Here is a 17,181-nt window from a genome sequence, read left to right as displayed (position 1 = left end):
CAATGTCGGAGGGAAAATAACGCCCATAAGAGAAAATTTATTCGATTTATATATGCAACAAAAAGACACAAGAGACACAGAGGCACATCGCTTATCTGAGCAACAATAGTGAACAAAAGCTTTAGACCGTCTTTAAAATATTTAATACAAAATATCTAAAAAACTTAGTAGAGTGTATATCTTGATTTTCAGAGCCTTTCGAACTTTAACATTGAGCTCCTATTGGTGATTCAGTTTTGAAAATAAGCTCTTTAAAGATTTTTTTCTATTAATTCATCCCCATTGTGAGTTGTGACCCCACCATACCCCTGAGGATCATGATTTTAACAAATTAATTTAAATCTTCACTACCTGAGGATGCTTTCATATAAAGTTCAGCTTTCTAGCCAATGGGATTTTGAGATGATGATACTTAAAGATATATTCTTCTATATTCCTATTTAGACCCCCTCCCCCAATTGTGGCCACACCCTACGTCTGAGGATCATGATTTGAACAAACTTGAATATACACGACCTGAGGTGCTTCCAGCAAAGTTAAAGCTTTTCTGGCAGATTGGATTTTGAGAAAACAATTTTAAAAACTTTTTTTTTATATATTCCTTTGTAAACATTTGACCCCCCTCCCCACTGTAGTCCCACTTTACCACATAGGTTCATAATTTGAACAAACCTGAATCTACAATGCCTGAGGATGCTCCCAGCAAAGTTAAAGCTTTCTGGCTAATTGGGTTTTGAGAGAAAAAATTTAACGATTTTTTAAACCATATTTGCCCCATCCTACCCCCGGGGATGATAATTTAAACAAACTTGAATCTACACTACCTAAGAATGCTTCCACAGAAGCTACAGCCTTTCTAGCCAAATGGTTATTGAGAAAAAAGATTGTTCTTTATATAATCCTTTGTAAAAAAAATTGTGGTCCAACCCTACCCCAGCGAAACATGATTTGAGTAAACTTGAATCTACACTACCTGAGGATGCTTCCACACAGGTTTCAGCTATTCTTATTTATTGATTTTGGAGAAGAATTTTGAAAAAAAAAATTTATATCTTTTTAAATTTTTAGTTGTAAGCACATTAGTTCGTTCATTTACTGAATTTAAGGAATATCATTGTTTATAAATTTATGTTCCTTTAATAATAGATTAAAAAATTTTTTTACGTAATATGTATGGCTTGCTTGAAACAAAATTCTAATTCATACCTTTTTTCAAATCCTTGCCGTCAGATCAAATACTGAAACTAAAGTTGTAGGAACTTAAGACCATATACATATATTTTTTATACCATATTATGTATGAAAATAAAATATTGATATTTCTTTATCAATCATTTCAGTTTGATGTGAATAGACGTAGAGTTGAAGAAAATGTCTAGTGGAGATACTGGTAATTTATTCTACGTTAATATCTATCTATCTATCTATCTATCTATCTATCTATCTATCTATCTATCTATCTATCTATCTCAGATGGCTAGAAAAGTTATGGTATGTCTAAAATATTGCACTCTCACATTTTTTAAAATAATAATTAAATATCTGAATTTATAAATGCGTTTGAAAAAAAGCACGTATTCAATATATATGAAATTAAAAGTTTTCATTCGTAACCATCTTCTGTTCTATGTAAATAATACATAATAATGCTAAACTATAATTGAATCCAGCATATAATTCAAGATCACCACGAGAAGATGATTCAGACCTACAGTGAGCTTTTGGTATGTGCAGTTCATATTTTGTACAATGTGTAACAATCTGTATTTTTCTTATAGTTATCAGAAATTTATTCGCTAGAGATTAATGATGCTAAGGAATACTTTTGCCCCGAACACTAAAAAGTTTGTTGAAATGAAATTTTGACTGCAAAATTCTTTGTAAAAATAAAAAAATTGTGTGAAAATTACTTTACCCATATATATTCTGTTTGACATTCACAATAATATTCTAGATATATAAATACGTTATTTTTGTTCATGTACATGAGTACCTCATGTATTATACCAATGTTTATAGTGTTTAATTAAACAATAAAATGCTTCCTTTGGTGATTCATGCGGGATATGAAGGTAGCGACACTGCAGGAAAAATACATAACCCGCGTTAGTGGGTTATGTAAATTTTTCCTGCAATGATCGCTACCTTCATAACCCGCATGAATCACCAAAGAAAGCATTTAATTGTTTATATTAACATCTTTCTTTAACTAATTAATAAAATGATTATGAAAAGTTAGTAAAATTCACTGAATTACTGTTAATGTACAAAAGTACGTTAGCAAAAAAACCCAGCCAAATCGTCTCCTGTGAGACTTTGAGTCTGGCATCGTCATGATTATTTCGTGCAGTCTGGGATTTTACTAAGGTCGCTGTAGGTTCAGACCAATCGATTAACAGGGCGTGTCAATTTCAGTCCTGTCACTTTCAGCCGCTGTAGATTTCGACCAATCGATAAATAGGGCGTGTAGATTTCAGTCTGGCTGTTTCTATAAAGCTATGAATTAACTATAAGTTTCCGTAAGAAATAGAGGAAATTATGCTTGGTAGATGTAAATATAATGAAATGAACTGAGTAAATGTTTACACCCCGTCCCCCCTACGACAATCTCGCACATTGAATACATTAATTACGTACAATGTATTAATATTTGCAGATGACGATCAATAAAAAAAAAAGCTTTGGAGAATATGGATGTTTTCATCAAGTTAGCGGTAAATAGAATACTAGTATCCAAAAATTAGAAATGGCTGTTATTATATGTCTTTCGTTATACTGGTATGTCTCTAGTTAAACTTATTAACATACACTATTTTAATGTGTTGTACACGCGGCTTTAAAATATATTCAATGTTAAGAGAATGCAGACTGTATACATGTATGCGGATTTTTTTTTATTATCAAGGAAGCGAACGAAAACCGATTGGAAGTCATAGTCAGACTGAACTAAACAAGAGAATTTGGCCCTTGAACCTCGAGTTTTTTATGTTGTTAAAGAGAAAGCTGTGCCTATATACAAGAATAATTTTTTGTAAGTTATGTTCTCATTAACAAATTATTGTACAAGTAGCCATTCATTATTGGGGCTGTTAATGCTTTATAAATCTTGAGGCGGTTTATTTCCCAACTCAGTTCATCTTAGGTTGTTATAGCTAATTAATTTTCTGGTATTGAGCGAGAAAAATCTAAATATTGAAATTACATTTAAAATTTTGTATTTACTGTCAATTCTCTTATAAACACGAGGAATAAATATCTGCGTAAAATCGCGAGAAGCAGTCTTCACCGATTTTAAAACTCGCTTTTTTAGACAAGTTTTAGCTATATGGATTTACACCCAAAAAAAGTTGTTCGCAATTTTATATTCTCGCGATTTGTTGCAAAACAGTGGAATAGCGGAATTAAGTACTCGCGTAAAAATAAGGAATTTACCGTACATTCCACATATTTTTTGCTGGTAAAGTGTGTTGAAAGCAAATGCGTAATACTCAATTTGTATGCCTACACCACTGCAGTTTTGAGACTGTATCTTTCAAAAAATGAACGATTGAATGATTAAACAATTTCATTCATAACGTCAAATGAATTGATATATTATATATGGGTGTTTTCCATTTAACTGGCATCGCCGGATTTGCTGGTGTTGCCTTTGTCGCCGATTGCTGGAACGCGCGTCGCCGGCGATCGATTGTGGCAACGCAATATACCGTTGCCGATTAGGAAACAATATGGCATCGAGGTTTTCATATTCTACAAAACCAGTATTTCTAAAACTAAAATTTGTCTTACTACATTAAAATACATTAAAACTGCACATAGCCAAAATTTCTGGATAAAATTTTAAGATAAGTATCAATTTTAAGCTGCAATCGTCATCGTTGGATCATTGTGGCGTTGCCAACCGTTCCATTAACGTCATCGTTTCCCGATAACATCGCCGGCGAAGCAACGTTAATGGAAAGCGCCCATATTTTGACGTTAGATCTTAGGCAACGTTCTTTAAATATATTTTCAGCCAGTCAACCAAATAGCACGTTAATCCAGAACTGAAATTATTGTGCTGCATGTGTGCATAATTTTTTTACCAATCTTTTTTTCAAAACCGATTGTTCAAATTAATTACAATGTACAAAAGTGATGATGTACATTGTATACGTGTACTCTATAGTCCATGGTCTAATAAATGCAAAAATGCCACTGTTTCATAATTATCCGGCATAGTAATATTTCTGTGTTGTATTTTGCTAATTTTAAATCCAAGATCCACTTGTTCACTGCGTTCAGTTGTATATGCGACTAGTAACTTTTTGCCATGGAAAAGTTTTTTTTCAACGTACATGTATTAAATTTCAAACATCATATAACAAGTGAGAGATTTACATCTTAGAATTAATATCTGTCGGGAACAAATTGTTTTAAGTAATTTAACCTGCCACCCCAACGACGCTTCAATTTTCTTATACGGTAATTTTTTGCAAGTCATCTCCGAGCTTCTCTTTTATCCTCATTAAATTTCAAACTCTTTACGCTTGAACCTTTCTGCATTATTATATTGCGTGCAACAAACACTGGCACAGTTCTAGTAAACGAATATCATTTGACTGTGCATTGTATTTTGCGTGACTGTCGGAAAGCGGCTCGTGCTAAATTAATCTAAAATTGTCTCGGATGTATGTATAAGAGAAGGGTCATTTATAAATACGCTTATTTAATTCATGCTAAACTTGTAAAAAAAATCATCCAAATATCAGAAGCGTTGCCTTTTTTTAGCAAACGCGTTTTGCATTTAAAACAAAATATGAAATTGTACCACAATACTAGTAATTATCGAGAAACACACTTGTAAATTATGAATACTCTCTTTTATTCATAAAACATGGCAAATCAATGAATTCTTTTTTTTCTTTTATTTATAACTCATGAACTGCAACATATACAACTGGGATGAGCGAATTACTGGAGATATTTGTACACATTTAATGTGTTAGAGGAGCAGTACCCAACGTAGAGATTGTTCTTGTCATCCACACACACGCTGTATGGACGATTTATCCCTGGCTGTGAAACAAGATGAGTCAAGAACTCGCCATCCGTATCTATAATGTCGATTGTACCATTGTTAAAATAACCATCGCAAACAATGATATGTCCGAGTGTGTCTGTGCATATTCCGTACGGATTGAATGGTGACCTCTGGCCTCTATAAGAGAATCTGTGTTGTCCTGCTTCATTGACCACCACAACTTCTTGTTTTCCAGAATCGGATGTACAGATATCTCCATTGATGTTCTCTGTAATGTAATGTGGTTCAGAATATAAATATCTGTTATTGTCTCTATGTATTGAATGTAGGTAGCTTCCATACTTGCTGTATTTAACAACCTTCGCATCTGAATTGCGCGCACCTGTGGTCTTTTTCATTCCCACAAATATTCCTCCATTTTTGTGGGAAGAATTTATGCTGATGGGCTCCCAATCAAGAATTCTCATGAATGGAGATACTTCTTTTAAATCCATGGATTTTTTATAAATGACTTTATTTTCTCTGTCTGCGTAGATCAAATCGGCGTTCTCTGTGACTGTGTGGTAACCAACGCCTTGTCTACTAGTATTTATTTCTTGTAGCATATTTCCTTGAAGATCGGTTTGAACAAGGTTACCTGAATTATCGCTTGCCCAAACTTTTTCTGCTGTATCTATTGATAAATGGAAAAGACGTTCAACACCTGGTACTGTCAACTCACGAACCTTGATAACAGAGGCGGAAGGAGACTCTGTTTGTTGTACATTTGATGCCTTTGGATACTCTCCTTTCACTTCCTTGCTTGTGGATGTACACGATTCTAAAGCTTTTATACTTCTTAATTCCGGTTTTGTTTGGTCAACGTGAAGCTTACCAAGTAGATTTGAAACGTCTTCTTTACTGTATTGACCAGCAGTGTAAGTTGGTGCAACTGGTTTTGTTGTTTCTGGTATTGGTCGGATTTCTAGCTTTTTCGAGTGTTCGATTATAATGTTTGTAACATTTGAAGCAGACAGATATCCACGAATCTCTTCATCCAGCTGTTGAAGATATGTTATATACTCATCAACTGTTTTATCTTGTGATTTTATCTCATCAAGCAGTTTTTCCGCTTCTTTATCGACCTCCACCATTATTTCAGACATAACTTCATCTGCCAATTTTTTAAGGGACTCAATATCTGTTTTTACTTTTCCCCGAATGTTTTCCATGATCCTTTCAATTTCTTTTGCATCTTTTTGAATTTCTGTCTGTAACTCTTTTGATCTCGGAAGGAAATACTCTTGAATACTTGGGAGTTTATCCAGACAATAGTGGTAATTTTCTGAATAGAATTTCTCAAGGTTGACAAATCCATGCCGTTTGTGTTTTTCCAGTGTCGTGCATAAGGAACATAAAGGAATTTGGCATTCTTCACACAGATGATCTAAATCCTTGGTTGGATGGCTTTTGCATTTCTCCACAGGGATTTTGTGGTTTTTTGATAGATATAGGACCACATCATGGTCCTCATTGTCTGGACTCTTCAGATGGTCATCTCTGCACTGTTCACACAATGGGCGGTAACAAGAGTTGCAGTACAAAGCACCGTATCTTCCACAGCTTTCGGTTCCACACTCTATAATGTGCTGAGCATCATCTGGTATTGAAGCCATCTAAAATGACAAAAGACATAAATAAAGTAAAATTAATTTATTTCTTCACTGTGACTTACATAACTGTCATGAATAATTCAAGTTCAAGTTATCAATCACTTAATTGGCGAGGATTGCAACCATTACCGCCCAAGACTGAATTACAATGAATATACAGTAAAACTCGTTAGTACCAACACGGATATAACAAATTCTGGGATATAGCGAAGTTTTATTGACTCCCCGGTAAAATTGTTAAAAAATCGTATAGATTTATAGAACATTCCATACGGCTTTTGATAACAAGACATGAAGATAGCATTTAGTAATAGGCAACAAAAAGCACAGATATTGAGATCATTATCATTTAAAGGCAGAACAGATTATAATTATGGGAGGCATCCGTTGGCCATAAAAAAGGATTAAAAGATGCTGTATGATAATTTGATCAACAGGGTTTAGATAGTCCGAATAATATAAAAGGGTACAGCGCATTGCATGGTGAAAGATATACAAATGTTAATCACAGATCGGCCATGCATGTTGCATGTTACACATGAAAATAAATGTGGAAACTTTATTAAATACGTATTATCAGAATATGTGTATCACATTCCATTTCAAATCTGAGTAAATTTGTAAAGAATCACATCACCGTTTTGTTACTCTTTATCAAAATGATAACACTACGTAAAGAACATTATAATGTACTTTCGTTTTAAAATACGTTTTTCTCCTGTCAAATTAGAAAGTGATTTCTTTCACCAACTTAATAATGCAGTACTTACCTTGACTGAATGTAAACTGGGTTAATTGGTCTTGTGAATGATTGTAGGAATGTTGGAAATACAGATATATATCGAAAAGGACAAAATTCCAAGTAAGAACGGATGAGTGACTTTCCTAGTATTCGGTTGAAATCCAAACCCGCAGTTGAAAGACCCCGCCCGACGCAGTGTAATGCAACACCTGCAACAACGCCACAATAAAAAAAAAAGAAAACAGATAAAAAACGAACCCCCCTCAAAACACAAAAACGCTTGATCTATTTCTGAAACTCATAACTGTACCTACACATATGTATTGAATTCTGTAAGTTCCTGACAGTCTTTTAATCCATGATTAATTAGAATTAATAATCAAAATCTTACTTTGCCTTACAAATACAAACGTATTGCATTGAAAATGGGTGTTCGTGGATTGATGTCTCTGTGTAAAAGTCAAAGGGAAAATCATGCTCATTAGAGATGATTTTATTCGATAAACATGTATATCTGCAACATTAAGAAAAAAAAAGCTCGCATAAACAGTTTATTTAATATCAACCGTGGATTAATTCGGAAAAAAACCCGGATGACGTTCTAATTGCTATAATTTTTGCGTCATAATGTATCTGACGTAACAAAATCAATAACGTCACAAGAGTTGTTACAAACAAAACACAACATATTTTGAGAGAAAGGCAGTCGCTGGATATTTGCAGAAGGTATTTCTAAATTCTTTAGTTTTATATTTAAGAATACTCCATCTTTTGTTTTGGACACGATTGTATGACAGTGTCAACTGTAATAAGTGACAATACATGTAAATATATATTTTTCTACTTTAGATTATCGATATGGATCAAATAGAGCAAAGTTTGGTAAGCATTTTACAATATAATATTTTCAGTGAAACAAAAACATAAAGCAAAGAACAATGGTTAACGTGCCACAGCAAAACCTTTTATATGATAATTTTTATAAATGTCATTTGTAAGCACATCACTTCATTCTTTTACAGAACTATTGAATACCATTATTTCTTGAAATTTTCGTGCTTTTGCAATAGAGAAAAAATTAATCGTAATATTCAATGTAGGTCTATGGCTTATTTTTGAAAAACAACATTATGATTTATACCCTTTTATAATCACTACCGTCAGATCGAATACTGAAATTTAAGTTGTAGGAATATTCAAATAATCATACACATATAATTTCGTTTCAATGAAAATATTTAAAAAAAAAGTATTAATCCTTTATCAATAATTGCAGGTTGAGGACAAGAGACGTCGAATTGTAGAAAATGTTCAAGTGGAGTTACTGGTATAGTATTCTACGTCAATATCTATCTATCTATCTATCTATCTATCTATCTATCTATCTATCTATCTATCTATCTATCTATCTATCTATCTATCTATCATAGAGTTTCTAATCTAATAATTACAGAAGAGATTACTTCCACGAAGAAGGCCTCAGATGGCTAGAAAAGTTGCACTCTCACATTTTTTAAAAATAAAAATTAAATGCCTGAATTTATAAATGCGTTTGAAATAAAAGCACGTATTCAATGTATATATAAAATTAAAACTTTTCATACGTAACCATGTTCTGCTCTGTATAAATAATACATAATAATTCTACGAAATTGTGTATGTTAGCGCGAAAATTACTTTACCCATATATTTTCTGTTTGACATTCACAATAATATATTGATGTACATGAGTACCTCATGTACTATTCCAAGGTTTAGAGTGTATAAACTGAAATGAACTGAGTTTAATGTGTACACCCGTCCCCCTACAAAAATCTCGCACATTGAATACGTTAATTACAATGTATTAATATTTGCAGATGACGACCAATGAGAAAAAAGGATAGAATACAAGTATCCACAAATTTGGAAAGCAAATGTCAGAAATGGCTGTTGTTATATGTCTTTCGTTATACCGGTATGTCTTTCGTTAAACTTATTAACATACACTATTTTAATGTGTTGTAAACGCAGCTTGAAATATATTCAATGTTTAGAGAATGCAGACTGTATACATGTATGCGGATTTTTTTATTATCTAGGCAGCGAACAAAAACCGATTGGAAGTCATACTCACACTGAATTAAACAAGAGAATTTTGGCCCTTGAACCTCGAATTTTTTATGTTGTTATAGAGAAAGCTGTGCATATATGCAGGAATAATTTTTTGTAAGTTTTGTGCTCATTAACAAATTATTGTACAAGTAGTTTCATTATTGGGCTGTTAATGCTTTCTAAATCGTGAGGCGGTTTATTTCCCAACTCAGTTTATCTTGGTATAAAGGTTGTTATGGTTAATTAATATTCTGGTAATATTCTGGTATTGAGCAAGAAAATAACGTCATCTAAATATTGAAATTACATTTAAAATTTTGTATTTACTGTTAATTCTCTTTTAAACACGAGTTATAAGTATCTGCGTAAAATCGCGAGAAGCAGTCTTCGCCGATTTTAAAATCTCACTTTTTTAGACAAGTTCAAATGAATTGATATATATCGTATTTTGACGTTAGATCTTAGGCAACGTTCTTTAAATATTTTTTCAGCCAGTCAACCAATTAGCACGTTACATCCAGAACTAAAATTATTGTGCTGCATGTGTGCATAATTTTTAACCAATCTTTTTTTTTTTCAAAACCAATTGTTCGAGTTAATTACAATGTACAAAAGTGATGATATACAATTGTATGTTTGTACTCTATAGCCCATGGTCTATTAAATGATTTTATTAGATTTTCATTGAAAACTTCACTATAGACAGGTGCAAAAATGCCACTTTGTCATAATTATCCGGCATAGTAATACTAGTATTTCTGTGTTGTATTCTGGTAATTATTAATCCAAGATCCACTTGTTTGCTGTGTTCAGTATGCGACTAATAACTTTTTGCCATGGACAATTTTTCTTTCAACGTATTAAATTTCAAACATCATATAACAAGTGAGAGATTTACATCTTAGAATTAATATCTGTCGGGAACAAATTGTTTTAAGTAATTTAACCTGCCACCCCAACGACGCTTCAATTTTCTTATACGGTAATTTTTTGCAAGTCATCTCCGAGCTTCTCTTTTATCCTCATTAAATTTCAAACTCTTTACGCTTGAACCTTTCTGCATTATTATATTGCGTGCAACAAACACTGGCACAGTTCTAGTAAACATATATCATTTGGCTGTGCATTGTATTTTGCGTGACTGGCGGAAAGCAGCTCGGGCTAAATTAATCTAAAACTGTCTCGGATGAATGTATGAGAAGGGTCATTTACAAATATGCTAATTTTAATTTATGCTAAACTTGTTTAAAAAAACCCATCCAAATATCAGAAGCGTTGCCTTTTTTTAAGCAAACGCGTTTTGCACTTAAAACAAAATATGAAATTGTACCACAATACTAGTAATTATCGAGAAACACACTTGTAAATTATGAATACTCTCTTTTATTCATCAAACATGGCAAATCAATGAATTCTTTTTTCTCTTTTATTCATAACCCATGAACTGCATCATGTACAACTGGGATGAGCAATACACTATAATATAGAATTACTGGAGATATTTGTACACATTTATTGTGTTAGACGAGGAGTACCCAACGTAGAGATTGTTCTTGTCATCCACACACACGCTGTATGGACGAATAATCCCTGACTGAGAGACAAGATGAGTCAAGAACTCGCCATCCGTATCTATAATGTCGATTGTACCATTGTTAAAATAACCATCGCAAACAATGATATGCCCAAGTGTATCTGTGCATATTCCGTATGGATTGAATGCTGACCTCTGGCCTCTATAGGAAAATCTGTGTTGTCTTGCTTCATTGACCACCACAACTTCTTGTTTTCCAGAATCGGATGTACAGATATCTCCATTAATGTTCTCAGTAATGTAATGTGGTTCAGAATATAAATTTCTGTCATTGTCTCTATGTATTGAATGTAGGTAGCTTCCATACTTGCTGTACTTAACGACCTTCGCATCTGAATTGCGCGCACCTGTGGTCTTTTTCATTCCCACAAATATTCCTCCATTTTTATGGGAAGAATGTATGCTGATGGGCTCCCAATCAGTTCTGATGAATGGAGATACTTCTTTTAAATCCATGGATTTTTTATAAATGACTTTATTTTCTCTGTCTGCATAGATCAAATCGGCATTCTCTGTGACTGTGTGGTAACCAACGCCTTGTCTACTAGTATTTATTTCTTGTAGCATATTTCCTTGAAGATCGGTTTGAACAAGGTAACCTGAATTATCGCTTGCCCAAACTTTTTCTGCTGTATCTATTGATAAATGGAAAAGACGCTCAACACCTGGTACAGTCAACTCACGAACCTTGATAACAGAGGCGGAAGGAGACTCTGTTTGTTGAACATTTGATGCCTTTTGATACTCTCCTTTCACTTCCTTGCTTGTGGATGTACACGATTCTAAAGCTTTTATACGTCTTAATTCCGGTTTTGTTTGGTCAACGTGAAGCTTACCAAGTAGATTTGAAACTTCTTCTTTACTGTATTTACCAACAGTGTATGTTGGTGTTACGGGTTTTGTTGTTTTTGGTATTGGTCGTATCTCCAGATTTTTCGAGTGTTCGATTATAATGTTTGTAACTTTTGAAGCAGACAGATATTCACGAATCTCTCTATCCAGCTTTTGAAGATATGTTATGTACTCGTCAACAGTTTTGTCCTGTGATTTCAATTCTTCGAGTAGTTTTTCCTCGACTCTATCAATCTCTTCCAGTGTTTCAGACATTGCTTTGTCCGCCAATTTTTTAAAGAACTCTGTATCTTCTTTCACTTCTTTTCGGGTTTTTTCCATGACCCTTTTTATTTCTTCTTTATTTTCTTGAATTTCTGTCTGCAGCTCTTTTGATGTTGGAATGAAATAATTTTGAATACTTGGAAGTGTCTTTAGACAGGAATGGCAATTTTCTGAATAAAATTTCTCTAGGTCATGAAACTTATGCCTTGTGTGGGTTTCCTGACTCGCGCATTTAGAACATAAGGGAATTTGGCATTCTTCACACAGAAGATCTAAATCCTTGGTTGGATGCTTCTTACACTTCTCCACGGGGATTTTATGGTTTCTTGATAGATATTGGACCACATCATGGCCCTTATTGTCTGGAATCTTCAGATGGTCATCTCTGCACTGTTCACACATTGAACGGTAACAAGAGTTGCAGTACATAGCACCATATCTTTCACAGCTTTCGGTTCCACACTCTATAATGTGCTGAGCATCATCTGGTATTGAATCCATCTAAAATGACAAGAAAAATATATAATTTAAAAGTAAAATTAATTTCTTTCTTCAAACATACAGAATTGTCAAGAATACCAAGACGGAGTTTAATATTATGGCCAGTTCAGGTTATCAATCACTTAATTTGCCAGGATTGAAACCATGATAGAATATATAGATTATTCCCTATAGCTATCGATACCAAGACATGAAGAAAGCATTTAGGAATAGGCAACAAATAGCACAGTTATTGAGATTATTATCATTTAAAGGCAGAAAAGATTATCATTACTGGAGGCATCCGTTGACCATAAAATGAATGAAGGATGATGTTTGCAAATTTGGTCAACAAGGTTTAGATACTTGTAGTCCGAATAGTATAAAAAGGGTACAGCGCATTGGTGAAAGATATACACCTATTAATCACAGATCGGTCAAGCATGTTGCATGTTACACATGAAAATGAATGTGGAAACTTAAATACGTATTACCAGAATATGTGTTCAAGTTGAAATCTGAGTAAATTTGTAAAGAATCACATCACTGTTTAATTACACTTTATCGAAATGATAATATTTCACAAAGAACATTATAATGTACTTTCGTTTCAAAATACGTTTCTCTCCTGTCTTGCAAATTAGTAAGCGATTTCTCCAACAACTTAATAATACGGTACTTACCTTGACTGAACATAAACTGGTCTAAATGGTCATGTGAATAAATGTAGGAACGTTGGAAATAGAGATATATATAAAAAAAGGACAAAATTCCAAGTAAAGACGGATGAGTGATTTTCCTAGTATTTGGTTGAAATCCAAACCCGCAGTTGATAGACCCCCGCCCCGACACAGTGTAATGCAATACCTGCAACAACGCCACAATAAAAAAAATATATATAGAAAACTAGACACGATCTCGTTGTGAGCAACGAGGGGGTCTTCCGTGCGATTATTTGAAGGTTATATGACCTTGACTTTGATATTTGACCCTTTATCTCCTTATCGGGGCAACAAAAAAAAATTGATGGTTGAATTTTGTTAGGAACATCATTCTCAGCATTTTATTCTATATTGATTTTCAAAATGATGCTTTTTAAAATATTTGTTCTGTTTGAGGTATGTACTTCTGGTCCCTTAAAACCCATTAAAAACCCCCTAATACGGAACACAAGATAAAATAATAATAATATATTGTTAAATAAATGTGAGATGAACATTATTGCTTCCTAAACATATAACAAAATATTTTTCAGTAAAGCGCTATGAAAGAAAGACTTTAGAGCCCTTTTGGTCCCTAGATTGAAGGGCCAGTCCCTTTTTCTTGGCATCATACGAAAGTTCTTTTGATATTAAACATATTTTGTTCAACAAGTGTTTAGAAATTCTTTGCCGTTTTTGAGCTATCTGGGATAGGACGTTTTAGGGGCCGACCCCTAATCTCCTTATTGGGGCCAGATAACGAAACTTTTATGATTGAATATTGTTTGAAACATCATTCTAAGCATCTTTTATTCTATATTGTTTTTCAAAATATTTGTCCTTTTTGAGACATATGCGATCGAAGTTTTGGCTTTCTGGCCCCTTAAAAGCCCTAATTACGTAACGCATAATGAAAATGTTATGATGTATAGTTTTATTAGTAAAAGATGAACATTTTTGCTTCTTAAACATATTACAAAATATTTCTCAGTAAAGTGCTATGGAAGAAAGACTTTAGAGCCCTTTTAGCCCCTAATTTGAGGGTTAAGCCCCTTTTTCTTGTTATCAAATGAAAGCTCTTGTAAATATAAATTTTATTTGCTCTATATGTTATGGTAAAATATTTTCAGGAAAGGAGATAAAGAACGAAAACCATTAAAAATTACGTCGTTTTTTCAAACTCGATTTTCGGGTCCAGGCGAGCTTCGACGCCTTTGAAGCCAGACAACCATAAATGCCTTTAAACACATCTACAATCTTTTGTCTACAAATCCTGAAAAGTTGAATTCAATATCTTTTTTCGTTTAGGAGGAGATAGCAGGACAAAATGACCCTCTAAAAATCACTAAAACGTCAATATCTCCCGAGCGGAAATGACGTCATCAAAATAAAAAATTATATATAAGGTTTTTATCAATATCTACAAGATCTGAAATTTTCACGAAAATCGGTCAAGCCGTTTTCAAGAAATCGCTTGTACAAAAAAGGGAAAAAGAAACAAAGCGTTGGAAACGGAAGACCTTAATAAAAAACGAACCCCCCTTAAAACACAAAAACACTTGATCTATTTCTGTCACTCATAACTGTATCTACACATATGTATGGAATTCTGTAAGTTCTTGACAGTCTTGTAATCCAAGATTAATTAAAATTATAATAATAAAAATCTTACTTTGCCTTACAAATACAAACGTATTGCATTGAAAATGGGTGTTCGTGGATTGATGTCTCTGTGTGAAAGTCAAAGGGAAAATCATGCTCACTAGAGATGATTTTATTCGATAAACATGTATATCTGCAACAATAAGAAAAAAGGACGCATCAACAGTTTATTTAATATCAGCCGTGGATTAATTCGGAAAAAACCCCGAATGACGTTCTAATTGCTATAATTTTTGCGTCATAATGTATCTGACGTAACAAAATCAATAACGTCACAAGAGTTGTTACAAACAAAACACAACATATTTTGAGAGAAAGGCAGTCGCTGGATATTTGCAGAAGGTATTTCTAAATTCTTTAATTTATATTTAAGAATACTCCATCTTTTGTTTTGGACACGATTGAATGACAGCGTCGACTGTAATAAGTGACAATACATGTAAATATATATTTTTCTACTTTAGATTATCGATATGGATCAAATAGAGCAAAGTTTGGTAAGCATTTTACAATATAATATTTTCAGTGAAACAAAAACATAAAGCATACAACAATGGTTAACGTGCCACGGCCAAACCTTTTTTTATGATAATTCTTATAAATGTCATTTGTAAGCACATCACTTCATTCTTTCACAGAACTATGGAATACCATTATTTCTTGAAATTTTCGTGCTTTTGCAATAGAGTAAAGATTAAACGTAATATTCAATGTAGGTCTATGGCTTATTTTTGAAAACAACATTATGATTTATGCCCTTTTTTAATCACTACCGTCAGATCGAATACTGAAATTTTAAGTTGTAGGAATATTCAAATAATCAAATACATATAATTTCGTTTCGATGAAAATTTAAAAAAAAAAGTTTTAATCATTTATCAATAATTGCAGGTTGAGGACAAAAGACGTAGAATTGTAGAACATGTTCAAGTGGAGTTACTGGTATAGTATTCTACGTCAATATCTATCTATCTATCTATCTATCTATCTATCTATCTATCTATCTATCTATCTATCTATCTATCTATCTATCTATTATTATTAAGTTTCTAATTTAATATTTACAGAAGAGATTACTTCCACGAAGAAGCCCTCAGATGGCTAAAAAAGTTATGGTATGTCTAAGATATTGCATATATTTTTTTAAATAATAAATCAAATAATTGAATTTAAGTTTTGCTTAATACTACATGTACATGTATAAGATTATAAGTTTTGCTATGTAAACATGGTTTTAATTTGTAATGTACACAACTATACATACATTTAATAATACTTCATTATAATTGAATGTAGCAAAGAATTCAAGATCACCACGAGAAGATGATGGAGAATCACAGAGAGCTATTGGTATGTGGGATTCATATTTTGTAGTTTGAACAATCTGTATTTTTCATATAATTGTCAGAAATTTCATCGCTAGAGATTGAAATTCCTATAGCTGTATTGTTCCTAATACCCAAATACTAAAAAAGTTTGTTGAAATTAAATTATGCAAAAAAAAAAACAACCCCTATTTGATATTACGAAAATTGTGTATGTTGGCTTAAAAATTAATCAAATTGTTTGTTCATCCCATATACTTTCTGTTTGACATACACAATAAACTTGTTCATGTACCTCATGTACCATTTCATAGTTTTGAGTAAAATAAACTGAACTGCACTAAATAAAAATGTTTACAAGCCCCCCCCCCCCCAACAGACACACAGTAAAATCTAACACATTGAATACGTGAATTAACAATTTCCTAATATTTATAGATGGTGATGAACGAGAAAAAAGGTCAAGAATTGAAAAATGGAGATGTTTTCAACAAGTTATCGGTAAATATAATATTTGATATTATGCAAGAAAAAAGTTATTTTTTCTCTGCCATATTATGTATATCATTAAACAATAACTAATTTCATATGTGTTAGTTTATAGAATGTCGATTTTTTTCTTGTATAGGAAGCGAACGAAAACCGATTGGAAGCCATTCGAGAAAGCATGGTAATTATAACCTTTTACTTTGAAAATAAATTTTACGTTTATATTATACAACAAATATCTTTCACTAAAAGTATTTTGTCTTAATTGTGAGTTTACAAGCCCCCCCCCCCCCCCCCCCCCCA

At 32.9% G+C, this 17,181-nt stretch overlaps 3 protein-coding genes across 3 annotated transcripts; 1 reads left to right on the top strand and 2 right to left on the bottom strand.

Moving 5' to 3' along the window:
• Nucleotides 1-4,879: 4,879 nt before the first annotated feature.
• On the bottom strand, nt 4,880-7,602 carry LOC105322231 (protein wech-like). The gene is made up of 2 exons (XM_011420830.4): nt 7,446-7,602; nt 4,880-6,678 (listed from the first exon to the last, which is right to left on the bottom strand). Exon 2 carries the CDS (start codon nt 6,676-6,678, stop codon nt 4,954-4,956), a length of 1,725 nt encoding a protein of 574 aa, XP_011419132.3. The 5' UTR covers nt 7,446-7,602; the 3' UTR covers nt 4,880-4,953.
• A 404-nt stretch (nt 7,603-8,006) lies between these two features.
• Nucleotides 8,007-17,143, top strand: LOC117684798 (uncharacterized). The gene is made up of 7 exons (XM_066065088.1): nt 8,007-8,143; nt 8,267-8,299; nt 8,694-8,744; nt 16,132-16,179; nt 16,361-16,414; nt 16,828-16,890; nt 17,018-17,143. The coding sequence occupies exons 2-7, from the start codon at nt 8,276-8,278 to the stop codon at nt 17,141-17,143; spliced, it is 366 nt and encodes a 121-aa protein (XP_065921160.1). The 5' UTR covers nt 8,007-8,143; nt 8,267-8,275.
• LOC136269474 (E3 ubiquitin-protein ligase TRIM71-like) lies at nt 10,894-13,574 on the bottom strand. Its single transcript, XM_011420847.4, has 2 exons — nt 13,385-13,574; nt 10,894-12,722 (listed from the first exon to the last, which is right to left on the bottom strand). Exon 2 carries the CDS (start codon nt 12,720-12,722, stop codon nt 11,001-11,003), a length of 1,722 nt encoding a protein of 573 aa, XP_011419149.2. The 5' UTR covers nt 13,385-13,574; the 3' UTR covers nt 10,894-11,000.
• Nucleotides 17,144-17,181: the final 38 nt, after the last annotated feature.

Source organism: Magallana gigas, chromosome 7, assembly GCF_963853765.1.
Source record: "Magallana gigas chromosome 7, xbMagGiga1.1, whole genome shotgun sequence".
In the NCBI taxonomy this organism is placed as follows: domain Eukaryota; kingdom Metazoa; phylum Mollusca; class Bivalvia; order Ostreida; family Ostreidae; genus Magallana; species Magallana gigas.
Note: the sequence above shows the minus strand (reverse complement) of the source record. Positions and strands in the feature narration are given on the sequence as shown.